The sequence below is a fragment of the Pseudopipra pipra genome, chromosome 26, assembly GCF_036250125.1.
Source record: "Pseudopipra pipra isolate bDixPip1 chromosome 26, bDixPip1.hap1, whole genome shotgun sequence".
Classification (NCBI taxonomy): Eukaryota; Metazoa; Chordata; class Aves; order Passeriformes; family Pipridae; genus Pseudopipra; species Pseudopipra pipra.
In genome coordinates, this window is record NC_087574.1 from 1,246,732 (window position 1) to 1,265,166 (window position 18,435).

Here is an 18,435-nt window from a genome sequence, read left to right on the forward strand (position 1 = left end):
TTCCCTGGGGCTTCTCTTCCAGCTCTGGGGCTGCCCAGAGGGGTCTCATCCCACAGACCCCACTGCAGGCACATGGGGATGGCTCTGTTACTGGTGATGGGTGATGAAGAGTTCCTCTTGCTCCCATGGGAGATGTGCAGGACTGAAGAGACCTGGAGACAGCTTGGACCTGGGCAGGGCTGTTAAGGAAACATCCCTGTCCCATCATCCAGGAGCACTCTGGAAGTCACTCCTGCACCACCTGAGCTGGGACCAAAGCCCCTTCACAGCTACGCCCCCCACACTCAAGGTCAACCAGGTTTCCTCACCAGCTCCACCCCAGGTTTCCCAGAGCAGAGTCCCAGACATCCAGATCCTTAAAATAACTTTATCATGGTGTGAAAACTAAATAATAAAATCACAGCTCGAGCTGGTGCCTCCAAGGAGGGACCCTGAAGAAAACCTCCAGAGCGGGGCTGGGGGTGACAGGGGCTGGGGGTGACAGGGGCTGGGGGGGGGACAGGGTCAGGGCAGTGACAGGGTCTGGGTCTGGGTGTGACAAAATCCAGAGGGGTGACAGGGTCAGAGGAGGGGCAGGGTCTGGAGGGGTGACAAGATCTGGGGATCTAGGGGCCTGGGGGGGTGACAAAATCCAGAGGGGTGACAGGGTCTGGAGGAGTGACAAGATCTGGGAGAGTGACGAGGTCTGGGGGAGTGACAAAATCCAGGGGGGTGACAGGGTCTGGAGGAGTGATGTTGTCTGGAGGAGTGACAAAATCTGCAAGGGTGACAGGGTCTGGGGGGGTGACAGGGCCTGGGGCAGTGATGGGGTCCAGAGGGGTGACAGGGTCTTGGGGGTGGCAGGGTCTGGGGAGTGACAAAATCCAAAGAGATGACAGGGTCTGGCGGGGTGACAAAATCTAGGGGAGTGACAGGGTTTTGGGGGAGTAATGGGGTTCTGGTAAGTGACAAAGTCCGGAGGAGTGACAGGGGTTTGGGGGAGTGACATGGCCTAGGGGGAGGGTGACAGGGTCTGGGGGAGTGATAAAGTCTGGAGTGGTGCCAGTGTTTTGGGGGGTGTCAGGGTTTTGGGGGGTGTCAGGGTTTTGGGGGCTGCCGAGGTTTTGGGGGGTGCCTGGCAGTGTTTTTGGGGGTGACTGACAGTTTTGGGGTGCCTGGCAGTGTTTTTGGGGGTGCCTGGCAGTGTTTTGGGGTGCCTGGCAGTGTTTTTGGGGGTGCCTGGCAGTGTTTTGGGGTGCCTGGCAGTGTTTTTGGGGGTGACTGACAGTTTTGGGGTGCCTGGCAGTGTTTTGGGGTGCCTGCCAGTGTTTTTGGGGGTGCCTGGCAGTGTTTTGGGGTGCCATCCCCGCGGCCCCTCAGCCCCGCTCCCCTCTCCCTCTCCGGGCGGCCGCTCCCTCAGGGCTCGCCTTTCCCGGCGCCGCTGTTTCCGGGCGAACCTTCGCCCCCGCGGCCTCTCATTGGCGGGCGGCGCGAGCCAGCCGTATCCCCATTGGCTGCGCGCCGGCGGGCGCGGCCAATCGCGGCCGCCGCCTCTCTCTCGGCGAGGGCAGATCCGCGTGGAGATCCGAGCGGGGTCACGTGGCGCGGGGATGCGCGCGGCGGCCGCGAGGCCGCCGATTGGGTGGGGGCCAGGGCGGCGGCCAATGGGGGCGCGGGGCGGGGAGGGGCGGCCGTTAGGCCTGCGCGAGGACAACCGCCCGAAGTCCCCTCAGGGCGGCCCCGCGCGGGGCGCGCGTCCGGAGAGCCATGGAGGTGAGGGGAGGGAATGGGACAGGGAGACAGGGACAGAGACAGGGAACGGAAGGGGACGGGACGGGCTCTGCGGCTCCGCCCGTCACACACCCGCCGGAGCTGTCCCGGCTCCGCCCCCGCTGAGGGGACCCTGAAGCCCGGCCAGGATCGTGTCTGTCCCTCATCCGTGTCTGAGCCACACCGCCCCCTCCGGGGTCGAGGCCCCGGCGCCCTGCCAGGCTTGTGAGACAGAGCTCAAGCCTGTGGGAAACCCCCCTCTCCGATCGTTCTGAAAAACACCCATGTGGGGAAAATGGGGAGAAGTTTGGATTTGGGGGTGTCGCAGGGACCTGTAGACGAGGTGGTGGTGGGTGAAAGGTTGGTGGGTCTTTTCCAGCCTGGTTGAGTCTCTGATTCTGAGGGTTCTCCCGTGTTCTGTGGGGTCACAAAGCATGAGTGATGGGTGTGGCTGTGAACAAGGGTCCCTGAGGGGAAAACAAGGCCGGATGAGCCCAGGCCATGGGCTGAGCCCAACACTGGCTCTGTGTGTTTGTGGGTTTGGAAAATGTGCCTCAAAACCACAGAAAACTACATAGTTGACTGTGGTGTGAATGAAGATCATGCTGTAGGTCACAGGTTTGGTGCATCCTCAGGGACCTGTGGAAGAAGGTGGTTTTAGAGTGCAGAGCTTACTCGGAACACTTCAGAACCCTAACCCTGTGAAACCTTGACTTTTTCTGAATTTAATAATCATTCCAAATGAGCTGCTGTGGTAGTGTGATGCCAATAACGTCACTTTTGTATTTGTTAGCTAGAGGGGTTCTTAGCCAGCCAGTGCAAGTTTCTGTAGTGTACCTCACCCTCTGGAGAAGGGAAGGAGACCCCTCAGTTTTTGTTTGTTCCCATTCCTTGCCCCTGCTGGCCCATGGTTTCTGGCTCTTGCAGGGGGTGATGGGCAGGGGGGTCTCTCAGGTAGGAGTTGTTTCTCCCATAGTTCCAGAAGGGAGCAGATTTCCACCAGAGCTCCCAGTGTGTGTATTATAGCAAAGTTTTAGCTCATGACATGTGGAAATGCACCCCCCTGCCTGCAAGCCACGTAAACAATGTGATGGGAGCAGTGATGGAAGGACCAGAGGTGCCCAGGAATGTGGGGAAGGCTGAATGATGACTCTGCTGCCGTTGGTCAAAGGGTTCCCTGCCCATGGCAAAGGGTTGGACTGGATGAGCTTTAAGGTCCCTTCCAACCCAAACCATTCCATGATTCCATGAGCATTCTCCTGCTCCTGTGGCTGATGTTCCTTTGTGGTGGCTCTGATGTTGGGAAGCTCAGCTTGTGCAAACAGGGAGAGTGCAGGTTTCCTCTTGATCTCTGAACACCTTTTGAATTTCTTGTGCTTTGGTGGGTTCAGCCCTTCTTTAAGGGTAAACATGGAAGTGTTTCACATCAATACATAGAGCTGATTCCTCGAAAACTCCGATGGAACAGAATCCACCGGTAAATAAAAGTGTCAAAGCAATTAACATTGGTTTGAAATCCACAGCTCTCAGCTCTGTGTACAGTTTGTATGGATAATGGTGTCCCAGTGTATGCTGATGTCCCTGTGCCCTCTCCTGTCCCTGCAGCCCAGCGTGGCGTTCCGAGGTGGCAGCCGCTGCTGGGGCAGCGCGGAAGCCGGCGGGAGGCCCACGGACGTGTTCGGCGCCGGAATGCCGGGCTCAGGCTCACTCTATGGCTGCTACAAATCACAGGTCCAGTTGGCTCTGAGTTCTTCTTTGTGTCTCTGTGAGAGTTTGGGTTGCTTGTAAACAAAATGTGTTTCTAAAGCAGTTGCTTGTTCTGGTGAACGTAAATCACCGCGTTTGATTTAAGGGTGATAAACCTCCATGGCTGTAACGTTCACCAGAGGGGACAGTGGCTTTTCTGGTGCAGTCAGAGGTGGAGCAATAGGGTTTGTAGATTAGTATTTCACTGTGTTCTTTGTTTTTCTGTTGGCATAAACAGTTGTAGACAAAGTGAGAAGCAAAGTTTTAGGAAAACTGGGAAGTCCATAAGAAGAACCTTAGCTATTTCCACAGATATTTCTGTGGCACATGACAGGTGTAGAGTTCAAGTGTTCTTAGTCTGACCAGTAGAAAGTGCCAGGACAGTTAAAGAAACCAGATCTCTCTTGGAATTTTTGCCTTCAATAGCCATAAACTTACACTGAGGTAGAAGACTCAAATGAAAATTCATTCCCACCACCTTCAAGACCAGACCTGGTACTTAGTCCATCCAGGATTTTGTGGTTTTGCCCAGCAACTGGGCACCTTTTTGTGCTTACAGACATGGGGAACCCAGATGTGTGGCAGACGTGTGTCTGTGGTTAGACAGAAAGCCTCATTGGGATGAAACCTGGCTTTGTGGGAGGCTTCCTGTTGCTGCCAGACTACTCTGCTCCACAAGGGAGCATATCATGTGTCTTTAACATTCACCCCTGCAAAAGCACCATTAATTAATTTTTTCACTTACTAAGAGCTAAGAAGGCCGATTGTGTTTAAACCAAACAGGCAAATACTCTTTTTCACCTAATTGGGAACCTTTCCTCAAGAAAAGAATTGACTGTAAGTTTTCTTCAGTAGCTTAAATAACCTGTCATGATGGGGAGAAAAGAGATTTCTCCTGACCCCTGTCGGGGATCATCTGTTAGAAACAGGAGCAGATGTTTTAGGCTGACAGTGTTGACAATTTTAGGAACTCTCTAAACACGGAAAATGAGTCAGGTTGAGAAAGGAGACATTGTTCATTCTGCACAGGGTACAAGGTGGAATTTTTCCAAAAATGAAGCACACCGAGGAGTAAAAAGCGAGAGAATTTATACACTAAGGTTTACATAAACCCACCTACCTAATCCAGAGCTCCTGCCTACCTAATGCAGAGTCACTGAGCCTGCACAGCCTTAGGCAACACTTCATAGAATCGACGGGGTTGGAAAAGACCTCCGAGATCCAGTCCAACCCTTGATCCAACCCCACCTGGATCTAGTGGTTCCCAGCCCATGGCACTGATGCCACATCCAGTCTCATCTTAAAAGCCTCCAGGGATGGTGAATCCACCCCCTCCCTGGGCAGCCCATTCCAATGGCTGATTGCTCTCTGTAAAAAATTTCTTCCTAATCTCCAACCTAAACCTCCCCTGGCACAGCTGAAGACTGTGCCCTCTTGTCCTACTGCTGCTTCCTGGGAGAAGAGCCCAACCCCCACCTGGCTCCCCCCTCCTGTCAGGGAGTTGCAGAGAGTGATGAGGTCTCCCCTGAGCCTCCTCCTCTCCAGGCTGAGCCCCCCCAGCTCCTTCAGCCTCTCCTCACAGCACTCGTGCTCCAGTCCCTTCCCCAGCCTCGTTGCTCTTCTCTGCACCTTCTCCAGGACCTCAATATCCTTCCTGAACCAAGGGGCCCAGAACTGGACAGAGCACTCCAGGGGTGGCCTCACCAGTGCTGAGTCCAGGGGCAGAATCACTTCCCTGCTCCTGCTGCCACACTGTTCCTGAGCCAGGCCAGGATCCATTGGCCCTCTTGGCCACCTGGGCACACTCTGGCTCCTGTTCAGCTTCCTGTCAATCCACACTCCCAGCTCCCTTCCTGCCTGGCTGCTCTCCAACCACTCTGTGCCCAGCCTGGAGCTGCCGGGGGTTGTTGTGGCCAAAGTGCAGGACCCGGCCCTTGGCCTGGTTGAACCTCATCCCCTTGGAATCAGCCCCTGGATCCAGCCTGTCCAGGTCCCTCTGCAGAGCCCTCCTGCCTTCCAGCAGATCAACACTCCCCCCCAGCTTGGTGTCATCTGCACATTTGCTGATGGTTCACTCGATCCTCTCATCCAGATCATTGATAAAGATTAAACAGAACTGGGCCCAGCACTGATCCCTGGGGACGCCACTAGTGACCAGATTCCAAGTGGATGCAGCACCGTTCCCACCACCCTCTGGGCCCGGCCCTCCAGCCAGTTCCTAACCCAGCACAGAGTGCCCCTGTCCAAGCCGTGGCTGCAGCTCTTCCAGGAGTGTGCCATGGGAGATGGTGTCCAAGGCTTTGCTGAAGTCCAGGTAGACACATCCACAGCCTTCCCCTCATCCACCACCTGAACATAAAAGGAGATCAGGTTGGTCAGACAGGACCTTCCCTTCCTGAACCAGTGCTGTGCCTGCCTGGGCCCCTTTGGGGGTCTCTGGAGGTGGTCTGGGGAGGTGCCTCCTCCTCAGTTTCAAGCCAGCTCAGCTCAGGACACACGGAAGCCAAGGCTGAGTGCCAGAGGTGTGAGCTGCAGCTCCAGGGCCACATCTTCTCAAACCATTGCCAAGCAGGACAGAAATACAAAAGCTTTCCATAAGCATTAAAGCAACAGCTGTTTAACACACCTGAGAACATGTGTTTGTATTCAAAAGAGGGGTTAAAGGTGAGAATGATGCCATCAGCTTCCATCTGCCACAGAGAGCAAAGGGAGGGACAGAGAATTCTGCTTAAAGATTCAGAGAATCCTACTTAAAGATACAGGTAATTCTGCTTAATTTTTGTGTTCCCAGTGTGTGGATCTTGGTTCTCATGTGCTGGTTCCTCCAAGAACCTGGTTATAACCACATAGAACGACAAAATGACAGCTTGATGTGTTTAATACTAAATCAGTGCTTTTATTTACATTAAATGCAGAATGAAGAAAATGTGGAGTTACCTCAGACCTACAGCTCTTCCCTTTCAACATCAGAGTACTCTGCACCCATGGACCCTTCCCTCTTGTACCCCCCCTGGTCTACATGTGCAGAGGACAGCAAGCAGCCCTCCGCTCCTCAGATTAACCTGAAGCCCAGGTAATCATCCTCGGCAGGGAGTGTGTGTGTGTTGGTGGAGTAGATGGATTAGATTTGTTTGTTTCATTTAACTTAGGAAATCCTTTCAATGAAGGAATTGTTTTAATTAATACCCACTTGGTTTTCAGGATTCAGCCCGAAAGGAACGATTATGGCAGTGAAACAGATTTATATGGACTCGTGTCAAACATCCTGGAAGAACAAGACAAACCACAGCCGTGCTTTGCTGAGGGGTGAGTGTGGTGCAGGTGCTGCTGCTGAGGTGTTCTCTGACAGGAACTCCCCTCCCTGATATCACTGTGCTCATTAATTGGCTTCACATCTGCTGCTGCCCAGACCTCGTGCTTCCCCTTCCTTCCCCTTCCTTCCAACGTTTCGCTTGGGATCCTTGCAGTCTTTTCTCCAGGCACTCAGATTGCATGGCAGCTTCTGGCTCTCTGGTATTTACAGAACTTGTTAATTGGCATTTTTAAAATAAGGCCTTAACGAGTGTTGTGGACATGCTGTATTCAAATAAATCCCTTGGATGTATGCCTTGGCCTCTTGTCTTTTAAATCAAGACTGAATTCAGGCTTGAGGTTTCTGTCTTAATTAATGTCAATTCACAGAAAGAATACACAAATCAGACTCCTTCACAGTTTCCTGAAATGGCAGGGGAGAATTCCATGCAAAATGAATGTTTCTTGCAGTTCATGCTACCTAAGCAATATTTGCATATCTAAATGTCAGGTTTATTTTGCCTATATTCCTGCACCAGGAGGGACAATTAGATAGTCATAACCACATGACACAGAAGGATGCAGGTCCAGCATCCCCAAGATATTTTCAGAGTTCCCTGTCTTTTCCACATCTAAGAGGCAAGAGAAGGAACTCTACTCTCAGGTTCCCAATGCAGGCACTGCTTTTTCTTTCTGTCTTCCCAAACAATTCCAGGGATTTCTATATGTGGCTGGAATGAGGGAAAACTTCAGAGAGTCAATCTTGGTCATGAGATAACTCAGTAATTCCTTTGCTTTGGTCAGGCAGGGCTGGAATTCTGTTTTCAGTACTCCCAGATTTGGCCTGCAGTGACTTCCAGGCACAATTTCCCTTTTACTTAGTCTGTTTACAGTTTTACTTGTCAGTGAGGGATAGATTGTCCTGGTTAATTCCTGGTGATTGGTGGAAGGAAGGGAAGTGTGCTGAGATGCTGCCCCTGGCTCTACCTGCAGGAAGCAGTGCAGGCCAGTGTAAGGCACAGGTGAGGTGAGAGAGAAGCTTTCTCTGGAGTGCTGGGACATGGCTTGGGAAGGCTGAGGGCAGTTTGGTTACCTGAACTTGGTGCTGAACCAGGAGGATTTTGGTGGGGATGGACAGTAACTCTCCTGACAGCACTGATGGACCCTGATTTGGTCTGTACACATCTCTTGCAGCTTAAAGGTGTGGCCATAGCTCCTGAGCTGGGGGGATGGGTTTTCACAAGGCAGAATCAGTTTTCTCAGCTGGGTGAAGGAAACTGGAGAGGACAGGAATGGGTGAAAGTTGAAGTCAGACATCTTGGAACGATTAGGGAGGAACTGGGTTCTTAAACCTCCTTTTGTGTTTGGGAATGAAGAGCAGCACCACGGGGTGGACTCTAACTGTGCATTTCTTGTTTCCCAAGGAGTTGCCCTCCCACCCTGAAGTCGGTATGGCCAGTGAATGCAAGCAGAATGGACCACCACGACCTGCTGGCAGAAAGCAGGCGTGCTGCAGCTGTCCCACAGCAGGGCTTCTACAGCAGTGAGTCTGTCCCTGCTGCTGACAAGCAGTTCCTGGCCAGTGCCAGCCTGGTGTCCCAGCAGAAAGCAGACGACTGTTACCGCGGCTTTGCCGGCGTGGAGCTGGAAGAACAGAGCCTGTACCCTGCCAGGGGTGAGCGTGCCAACATGCAGAGTAACGAGGGTGTGAAGACAACTCCTGTGTATCAGAACTACCCCTACCTGAAAAACACCTTTTTACCCCAGGCTGGGTACTCAGAAGCAATCAAAGACTCGGGAGCTGATGCTTATTCTTACGGAAGGGAGAAGATGTGTCCCAAGGGAGCAGACGCACAGGTGCACCCAAAGCGGGCAGAAACATTCCTTCCACAGTGTCACAGATACAGTGAAAGCACAGATTATAGCAGATACACTGAATATTCTCATGCTGGTAAGGCAAAGCCCAACAAGAGCACCAGTTGTAGCCTCCAAGAAAATAGAAAGGTGGTAAATGGAACCCCCGAGGCACCATCTCTGGATGCAGAGCCCTATGCTAAATTATTTCAAGTTAAATCAGGAACTCAGAAAAAATTTGAAGATACAATTTCAGATCAGCATGACTTTACATTTCCCAAGTCTGTAGGACTTGTATCAGAAAAACAGTTTGCAAACGAACCTTCCTTCAGCACTGATTTTGGGCAAAAAATTGAATATGGACTGAAGTCTTTTGCAGCTTGTCCAGGGAATAATGGTATGGAAAAGCAGCAGTTTTCCAAGGCCGATCTTCAGAATCCTGAATTCTATAAATCACTCTCACTGTTGCCCAACGCAGCAGTGCCTTCAGCAGGCTCTAGTGCGAGGCCAGCGTGGATGAACATCCAAACCAAACCCGCTGCTTCCAGCCCCTTCCAGAATCCAAGTCCTTTGTTGAAAGTGAATAATCAGTCACCTGCATTTCCAAAAAGCTCCAGTCATTCTAATGATGTTTTTCAGTTGCCATCTTCAAATTTGCCTTTAAATTGTAATTTACTTCACAAGTACTGTCAAGACAACCCATTTCTCTCCGGCCTCGACTTGGGTTACAGTGCTGCGGAACGAGCTCGGGCGGCTGCGTGTGTGGAAGCCCTGGTTAGGGGTGGAGAAGAGAACCTCATCGAGTACCTCAGTGAGAAGAAGCTGAAGCAGCCAAATGGATTCTGTGACAGTTACTTGGCTCAGCAGTTTGGGATCATTGACAATCTGAACAAACAGCGTTTCCAGCTGAAGCCGCAGAGCGAGCACTGTGACCTGGAAGGACAGAACCAGGCAGATGGGGTGTTGCAAGACATGTACCAAGAGCTCTTGGAGTCTCAGGGGCAGCTCCATCTCAGGGCAGGGAGCGGGGACAGCAATGCCATCAATCCTGGCAGCAGCCTGCAGGCTCCAGGCATTCCCAACTGCGTGGTGGGAGACTTCAGGCGGAACCGGCAGCTGGGTTCTGGCATGTTCCCTGTGAGATCCGCTCACCTCCTGGGCCGTTCCGTGGTGCCTCTGGTGGAGCCTCACACCTTGTTCTCCCAAGATGACCTCAAACGCCTCTACCCCTGTTTCACAGACAAGATGTACAGTGACAGTGCTCTCTCTGGTTTCGTGTCAGCATTTGGATTTCAGAAGCAAGTGAAGAACCGCAGTGGCCCTGCCAGCGAGCTGCACGTGAGGTTGGAGGAGTGCTATGAGCAGTGGAGAGCTTTGGAGAAGGAAAGGAAGAAGGTAAAAAATCCCAAACTAAATTAACATCACAGATTTGATGTAGATGTCATCCTGCTTAGTGCAGTCGCAGGTGGTTGTGCTGTTGGGAGTTGAAATGTTTAACGGGACTTCAAAGTTACAAGTTTGCTTCCCTGTAAGTTTGGGACTGAAAAGGGAGGGTGTGGAGGTTTGTAGCCTGCTGGGAGCGTAACTAACATTGTATGGAACGTTGCACTTCAAGCAGGAATTCAGGGGCTTTTCCAGTCTCAGGGTTGGGGCTGGGGAAGGCGTGTCCGTGAGTAACAAAGATATGTTACACCTTATTTATTAATACAGTAAATACAGTTTCTTTCCATTCGATTTCTTAGGTGCTACAATGAGTTCTCACCTTCTGTTTCCCTGAAGGTTTAAACCTAAGGTGTATGTGAAGGGGCTCTTTTTTTCCCCCAGAAACAGAAGCTGAAGAAAGAGTCATTCAGTTGAAACCCTTGAACTAAAAGGCTCAGGTAGTGCTGTGTGAAGCCCTGCTAAAAGCAATTGCCCTTTTTGGTCAGCAGCAGTAGGAAAACTTGTCCTCATTTCACCAGTTGGATGGGATTTGAATTTCAGTACATGGGACTGTCTGTGGGGGAAGCTGGGCCAAATGTTACCTGGCAGTAGTGGGGCCTTTGGGAGCTCTCCTGTGCCAGCCCCCCAAAGAAACCTAATTTCAAGGGGATGTAACACAGGGGGGTTTTGCTGAAGTGTTTCCTGAGAAAAGCCAATGGTTGCTTTGAATAGAGGGGCTGGGGGAGAGTAAGCCCAGCTTGAGGAGGGGAGATGATGTCTGGGGTGCATGGAAAAGTGCAGGGGAGGAGCAGTTGGCATGTGCATGGCCAGGGGATGGTGGGGAAAATTCGGCTGCAGTTTTGGCATAAAACCACCAGATGGTTTGGGTTGGAAAGGACCTTAAAGCCCATCCAGTGCCACCCCCTGCCGTGGGCAGGGACACCTTCCACCAGTCCAGGTTGCTCCAAGCCCCCTCCAACCTGGCCTTGGACACTTCCAGGGCTGGGGCAGCCACAGCTTCTCTGGGCAACCTGTGCCAGGGCCTCCCCACCCTCCCAGGCAATGTTTTTTCTAATATCCAATCTAAACCTACTCTCTCTCAGTGTGAAGCCATTGCCCCTTGTCTTGGCACTCCATGCTCTTGTAAATAGTGAACCACTATGAAACCACCCAAGAAATGCAATTTTAAAGCAGATTTAGCTAATTAGATGTTGTGATGGATGTTTCACAGTGACATAACAAGGGAGTCAGAGAGACTGACATTTGAAGCCTTGCAATCAGGTTTCAGAGTAATTTTCTGATGGTTTGGGTTGGAAGAGACCTTAAAGGCCATCCAGTTCCACCACCCTGCCCTGGTCAGGGACACCTTCCACTAGACCAGGGTGGTCAGAAAAAAGATTTTTCTGTAGTTTAAGTAATCTTTACAAAATTAGGTAAATTGCTGACTGAGACAGTTTTAATTTATGTGTGAGATCCACACCTGTTTGGTCATTTTTTTCCCTGTAATTCTGACTTGCCTCCATTTTATTTCCAGGCAAAACCAGTACAGGCTGTAGTCAGAGTGAGCAGACATAGCACTGCTGGAACACGGTGTGTTGGCATGATTGCTTTAGTTGCACTGCTCTGAGTAAAGCAGTTGTTCACTTACAGCAGGTGATTGTCTCACCAAAGGGTTAAATCCCAAATGCCTGAATCCTCATTATCTCCTTTAAAAAAATCCAAAACCCTGAGGGGAAGAAATGGAATATCTGATATTTTTTCTTGTTTCTGTAATAAAGCACACGCTGCACGTACATTCTGAGGGAGTTGTTCTTTTGTTTTCCTGCAGACTGAATCAGCTCTTGCTAAGAATTTCCAAGGGAAAAAGGTTTCCAGTACTAACAACATTCCAATTCCAAGACTGACATCAAATCCATCAAGAGTCGATCGCTTAATTGTGGATCAGCTACGGGAACAAGCCAGAGTGAGTTGTAGGACTAAAAAAAAAATCTATTGAACTTATCCTGCAGAACTTAGAGTACAGTGTGAGATAGGCAAGATGATCAGAGCAGCTTTTCCCAAAATAGCTTTGTTCTGTGCAGGGAATAACATTTCAGCAGATCCTGCTGGAGTTTCTGCAGCTCCAGGATCCCTGTGCTGTTACCAGGGAGCCTCGGAGGGCTGAGGCTCAGGGTTACAGCCCCACGTGCCCAGAGGATGTGGGTTCTGATGCAAGAGCTGCACGTGGTGCCAGCACCCAGCCCTGGAGCCTGTGCCTGCACAGCTCTCAGATGTGCTGCATTCTCAGAGCTCAGCAGGGAGGTGTTCACTGTGGATTTGTAGGCACTGGGTTGGAGGAGGTATTTGTGGGGAAAAGCAAGTTTAATTAATGTTTGAAAGACTTTGATATATATTTGCTTGAGATTCTGTTATTTTTTAATGCAGAATGGTTATTTGATGCAATTTCAGCCTGAATTTCTGTTATTAGTTTGCTGCTTAATCCAGAGAGCCATAACCTGTAGGGCAAGAGTGACTGGGGTCTGCTGAGCTGCAGTGGCTCTGTGCAGCCCTGGGGAGGCAGCAGCTGGCAGGGTTCTGCAGGGGGGTGAGCACAAACCCTGAGCTGCCAGCAGGGTGCTGAGGGGCTGCTGTGCCCCTCCTGAGGCCCAGAGCCAGAGCCAGGGTGCTGGTGCTGCAGGAGGAGGAGAAGCAGAGACAAGAGCTGTCCCTGCCAGGGGCTGTGGGCTGAAAGGGTTCTGGGAAATGCTGGATTTGGAGGCAGCAGGGGTGAGCAGCAGGATGTCCTACTGGCCTCACACAGGTGGAATAATCCATGGGGCTGTGTCTGCTCACAGTCGGGGGTGTTCACCCAGCAGGGAGAGCACAGGCAAAGACCTTTAAAACTCCATCCCAAAAGAACAGGGTTGGGAAGGTTCCACGTTTAGAAGGCTTGCCTGTCCTTGCCCTGGTACCTTAAACCTGCCTCTAAAACAGGTCTCCCTCCTCTGTAGCCATTTGAGAAACCAAACTTCAGGGTATAGAATCTCAAATTCTTGTTAGCAACTGTTGGCAACTGAGAAGTAGTTTTAAGGATGCTCAAAAGCACAGTGGGGCTGTTGAACCTGGGTTCTAACATCAGACAGCTCAGTGATGGTCAGAGAGGAGCAAAAGTTGGAGTGGAAGCTGAGTTGGCTCAATCTGGGATTAACTCTTTGTGGTGTGGAGCATGCAGTTAAATTCTCTTGGAGATCACACCCTTTACTTTGGTTACTTTAGGCAATCAAGTGTAGCCATGGCCCAAGGAATATTACCACTTGGGGATTTTTAGTCTTACCTCTTTCTGCAAAGCACTGACCAGGTTCTCAGTGCTCTGGGAATGTGGCTGAGCAGTCACTCACCGTGGGGAAACCCAGTGATGTGACTGGTGTAGGATAAACAAGACAGCAAAGATGCAGATTTTCAGTGGAGCAAAGAAACCTGAATGTTTGTGCTCAGCTCCTTTAGTGCTGAGAGTTCATCCCAAAAGCCAGCCCACACGTGTGGTTCCACAGCAACCTTCCCTTTCCCAGTCCAGCTGCCCTGCACAGCACAAGGGGATCACCCAGGAATTGCAGCAGTGCTGCAGGAAGGGAGGACCCCAGGGCTCTGGATTCAGGGAAATGCATGTTGTCATGGAACCACCTCCTGTTCCAGGGATGTCTCAAAGCTGCACAGATCTGTTATTAACCAGTGGGCTGGGGGTCCTCGTGTGGGGGTATTGTAGCCTTGCTGTTGTGCTGCAGCTTCAGGTTTGGAGATGAACAAATCCCGGGTAAGAACTTAAAATTGCTTCAGCTATAACTTTATGAACTGTTTCAAAGGAAAATAATGGTCATCATTAACCTCATCTTCTAATTAGTGAGTTCCCTGGTAAGTGTAGGTGAGCACAGTGTGACCTCCTGTAACGTGTGCACTGTCGGTCAGGTTGTGACCTTACTGGGGAAGATGGAGCGTCTTCGCAGTTCCCCCCTCCATGCCAACATCTCCACTGCTCTGGACAAACACCTGGAGTCCATCCATGTGGTGCAGGCACGGAGAAAGGATGAGATTGTGAACCCTTCCAACCGGCAGCGGCACGGCCCGCCCCGCTGCCAGGATGAGAGAGGTGAGCTGGGCTTTGTGCGTTGGGAAGGTACCTGGGAAGTTGTGCACATGGTGCAAGGCTGTAAAAAATAAGGGAGGGGGATTGTATTCAGGTTTTAGTTTATTTTTCAGTGTTGGAGCTTTGCCAAAGGCAGACTGGGTGGGGTTTGGATGAGGATTTGAGGGGACACTGAAACTGGGGTTTAGAGATAAATGGATTAAATCACTTTAGAGTGTGTTTATTCAATTAATGAACTAGGAAGGAGTAGAAATTAGTGGGATTTTTTGGTAACACACTCAGGGTTTGGAGATGATATTAAGCTATTGCCTCTTTTTTCTCCCTGTCCCTCATATTCCTGTTCCCAGCAACCCTTCAGCTCTCCCTTTGTGTAGAACTTCCCTAGTATTTCCATGCTGAATCTGCCCAAAGAGACAGAGATGGCCTTGGGTTACAGATGGATTTCCTCTTCAAGCTTGTTCTGTCATAGACTGGCATAAATATAAATCATATTTTGGACAGATACACAAAAATACATTGGTCAGAATGTTTGCATTCTTAATGGTATCCAAAATAAGCCAAATCTCTCACTAGTGCACAGGCAGAGTGGCAGGTTCCCTTGTCCTGTAGGTGGGAGTCAGGATAAATTCCTGCTCCCTGACCTCATGCCTTGTGTCAGAAGCTGTCTGACATTTCTGAGTCCTCTGATCTCTTCTGCCTTCCTTTCCATGTCTGAACTACAGGGGTTATTTTACTTCTTTGGAGTGTCCCACCATGCAGTTCTGTCATTCCCAAGTTTACCTCAAAAGATAAATCACAGCAGGTTTTTTTTCAGCTGTTCACCGTCATTCTTGTTTCTGTTTACCTTGACTGAAGATTATGGGACTTGTTAAGGTGAAGGGTGGGTTTTTTGGGTGTTGAAGCCCTTGAAAATAATTGGCTCTGGCTTTACCTGGCACTACCAGATCTGTGAGCTCTTTGGAACAGGATAGTATGGGAAAGAGTTGGAGTGGAGAGGAGAGGGAGCCTGGGGCAGCAGTTGGAGAGGATTTTTCAAACAGTAAATTATTGAATGCAGTAACTGTATTTGCTGTGTGTCTGGGAAAGCCTCGAGGGAAGGGCCTGAAGCTGCACAGCTCCTCTCTTTGGCAGAGCTTTCTTGTTAATGGTTTTGGTTTGTTTGGGAGCAGGTCTTCCCTGGCCCAGCCCTGTTCCCACAGCACCTTTCTCTTCCACCTATCATGGAATTACAGGATGGTTTGGGTGGGAAGGGATCTTAAATCCCATCCCATTCCACCCCCTGCCATGGGCAGGGACACCTTCCACTTGACCAGGTTGCTCCAAGCCCCCTCCAACCTGGCCTTGGACACTTGCAGGGCTGGGGCAGCCACAGCTTCTCTGGGCAACCTGTGCCAGAATAACGGGACCACTGCCCACGTGGCCTTTACAGCACTGGGATACAACACCCATTTACAGAACGTGACCTGTCTGCTTCACCCAGTGCTCCAAAGAAGCTGCTCCTTCCCCTGTCACACAGATTTCTTGGCAGGGCAGGTGGAGGACCCACCTGTGCCCCGAGTGTGTGGAGTGTGTGTGTGCACAGAGCACCCCAGCCCTGGTGTGCAGGGCAGCGGGAGGGGCTGCAGCACCCTCAGCACTCAAACCACAGAAATTCAGGTGCAGCTGTTTCACACTTGTACAGAGCCAGGCAGGTCAGAGCTCGGAGGGCCCGAGGTGTGGGCTGAGGGAGCCCCAGCAGGGTGGCAGCACTAAAGGGCCGTTTCCCCCGCAGTGGTGCTGGCTCTGGCCGTGGCACTCCGAGCGCTGTGCCAGGCCACGCGCAAGGTCCGGACCGTGCTGTGGTGCGCCTTCCAGATGACCCTGCCCAAACCCTCCGCTGGAAAACGGGCCCGGGACAGAGTCCCCCAGGAGCTGGCGCCGACTGAGGAGAAGCGACTGGAAAGCGCTGCGGGCACGGCCCCGGCCCCGCGGGGGCTGAGGGAGGTGGGCACAGAGGGAGCCCCCGCGCCCTGCACAGACCTGCTGCGCGGGGTGTACGAGAGAGGGGACGCCAGCGCCTCCTAAGCTCTGATTCCTTTTGGTTGCTTCAAAGTTTCCACTGCTAATGTTCGTATTTAAAACTGTATCTTGACGAGAAGTGGGATTTGCCTTAAGGGATCTCAGGTTAAGCTGTTAACAGGCAGGGTCAGATTGTTGTAAAGCCAAACTGGTGAATGTTAACTTAAAAAAATAATCACACTAATTCATTAACAGCCAAGATATTATTTATCTCCTGCGGGTGAACCCTGGTGTCCAACTCTCCCGATAACTTTTTAGTTTTGCTTTTGGAAATAAGTTTTTAAATAATGGTTCTTAGAGACTGTGGTGTGATGGGGTGTGAGATTGGTGTCAGATCACATTGTAACGTATTACAGTTTCCTTATTGAACTAAAACCTGGAAACAGGAGGAAAAAAGGCTAAGAATACCCAATATTCATGTCAAATTAGATATTTAAAATACAAATATTTATAAACTTGAGATTTTAGAATCTATGTTTGGGAAAGGAGATATGCACCAGGTTCCACTAAATTACCAATTATTGCTGTGTGAAACCATGAATGTAGTGAATGTGTTCGGATATTTGGGCATGCTCTTGGGAACAAAGGAACCTCTGTTTTAAAGTATTTAAGCTTAATCAAACTACGACAGGCACACAGGATTGTCCTGCAGAGCTGTGCAGCAGCTGCAATAATGAGCGTTGTTTTTAATGAATTTAAATTTGGAAGAGGTAGCGCAAAGTTCTGAAACTTGGGTTTTCTTGAAGTTAGTCTTTCACTAGTTTGGTTTGAAATTTGATTGTCGGCTTTTAGACTTCTTTGTTCCCCTCTGCCTTTGGGCAGCTCCCAGCACCGGTGTTTCCTGCAGCTCAGTCTGTAGGAACAGGAGTGGCTGATTCACCGTGTGCTCAAGGAGGAGGAGGATCCACCCTTGGGACATCGTGGGGTAAAGTCACTGAGCTGTCTGTGCCTGGACAGCCTGGTACTGCCAGGGCTCTGTTCTTCCTGTGCTGGGAATGCTGGTGGGCAGAAGGGGTGATGGCACCACATAAATTGCCACTGGATGATGTGACAGAAGCGACTGCGGAAGGCTCAGCAGAAGGTGGGTGAGCGTGTGATCACTGCAATGACCAGAAGCGCTGCCGGGGTGAGTGTTTTGGGGCAGAACAAGCACAACTTCATAGCAGTCAGTGCACTGGGGTTTGTTCAGTTTAACCCAGGCTGTGTTGATGTTAAAGCAAAACTGACTGTACTGGCTGGAGTCGTCTGTAGGAAATAAATTCACTTTTGCTGAAGAGCTTTTGTTCTGTCAGTGTGTTCCCAGGCCGGGTTCCTCAAGCCTGAGCTGCTACTGGAGGTGAAACCTTCAGTCCTTTATGGAAGTGTGTTTAGGGGGATAGAGCAAAGGGGATGCCGAAATCATGGAGAGAGCCAGAGTGGGGAATTTCCTTTCCCTGCAAGTGTCTCATTGTCTCCCAGCTTTGCCTTGCCAGGGAAAGCTGATGCAGCAATTCCAGCATCTGCACTGGGATTCTTAGGAGTGAGTCCAGAATATTCCTGCTCTATAAATAACTCCCATGTGTTGGTGCCAGCCATGCACTGCTGACTGTCCTGGATGGGCACCAGTGGAGCAGCAGCGCTCCGAGCTCCAGAGGCCGAGTCGGTGCCTGCCCGGGAGCCCAAACTGCTGGTGTGGGAAGGGGGGCCACCCTGGGGGGCAGAGGGGACAACAGCCCAGGGGGGCAGGGAGGGGCAGCCCTGCAGCCTCATGTGCTGGGAAGCATCAGCTCACTTGGGGTTCCCAACACCACCGGCTGCTGCCATGGTGCTGCTCCTGGCTGCAGTGCCCCAGGACAGGGCTAGAAGCTGAAGGGCTGGACCTCCCCTTGCTCCTGATCCCTGTCCCTGACAGGGCCTTTCCTAACAGCAGAACGAGGCCTTGGCCAGCCGGACACACCAGCCCAGCCCAGTGCCCAGCTGAGGGTGCAGGGGACAGCGGTACCTGCAGAGGGAACTGCTGGGCTGTGGGAGCCTGTTCCCACCGTGTGTGTGACTGTGCCCTTCTTGCATCCATGCAGACCCCATGGAATGTGCACACATGTATCCTGTTCCTGGACAGAGGGGCCTCAGTGCTCCTCTCATGGGGAGGTGGACTCTGCTCCTCCTCACAACCAAAGGTCTCAAGAGGCCGTGAGAGGCTCAGCTGTGCAGTGTCC

At 51.3% G+C, this 18,435-nt stretch overlaps 1 protein-coding gene across 3 annotated transcripts; it reads left to right on the plus strand.

The window, feature by feature from the left end:
• Positions 1-1,654: 1,654 nt before the first annotated feature.
• MEIOC (meiosis specific with coiled-coil domain) lies at positions 1,655-17,514 on the plus strand. 3 transcript variants are annotated; one of them, XM_064636827.1, is made up of 8 exons: positions 1,655-1,752; positions 3,355-3,480; positions 6,411-6,568; positions 6,697-6,801; positions 8,211-10,035; positions 11,891-12,025; positions 14,005-14,185; positions 15,954-17,514. In XM_064636827.1, exons 1-8 carry the CDS (start codon positions 1,747-1,749, stop codon positions 16,244-16,246), a joined length of 2,829 nt encoding a protein of 942 aa, XP_064492897.1. In that variant the 5' UTR covers positions 1,655-1,746; the 3' UTR covers positions 16,247-17,514. The 3 variants fall into 3 exon arrangements, with proteins under 3 accessions (XP_064492897.1, XP_064492898.1, XP_064492899.1); XM_064636828.1 differs by lacking the exon at positions 15,954-17,514 and adding an exon at positions 14,530-15,942; XM_064636829.1 differs by lacking the exons at positions 11,891-12,025; positions 14,005-14,185; positions 15,954-17,514 and adding an exon at positions 11,597-11,865.
• The last annotated feature ends 921 nt before the right edge of the window (positions 17,515-18,435 follow it).

Excerpts from the sequence above, each read along its gene's own strand:
- MEIOC (XM_064636827.1), top strand. Across the intron at positions 3,481-6,410 it reads ATGGCTGCTACAAATCACAG|AATGAAGAAAATGTGGAGTT; the intron begins GTCCAGTTGGCT and ends CATTAAATGCAG. Across the intron at positions 10,036-11,890 it reads TGGAGAAGGAAAGGAAGAAG|ACTGAATCAGCTCTTGCTAA; the intron begins GTAAAAAATCCC and ends GTTTTCCTGCAG.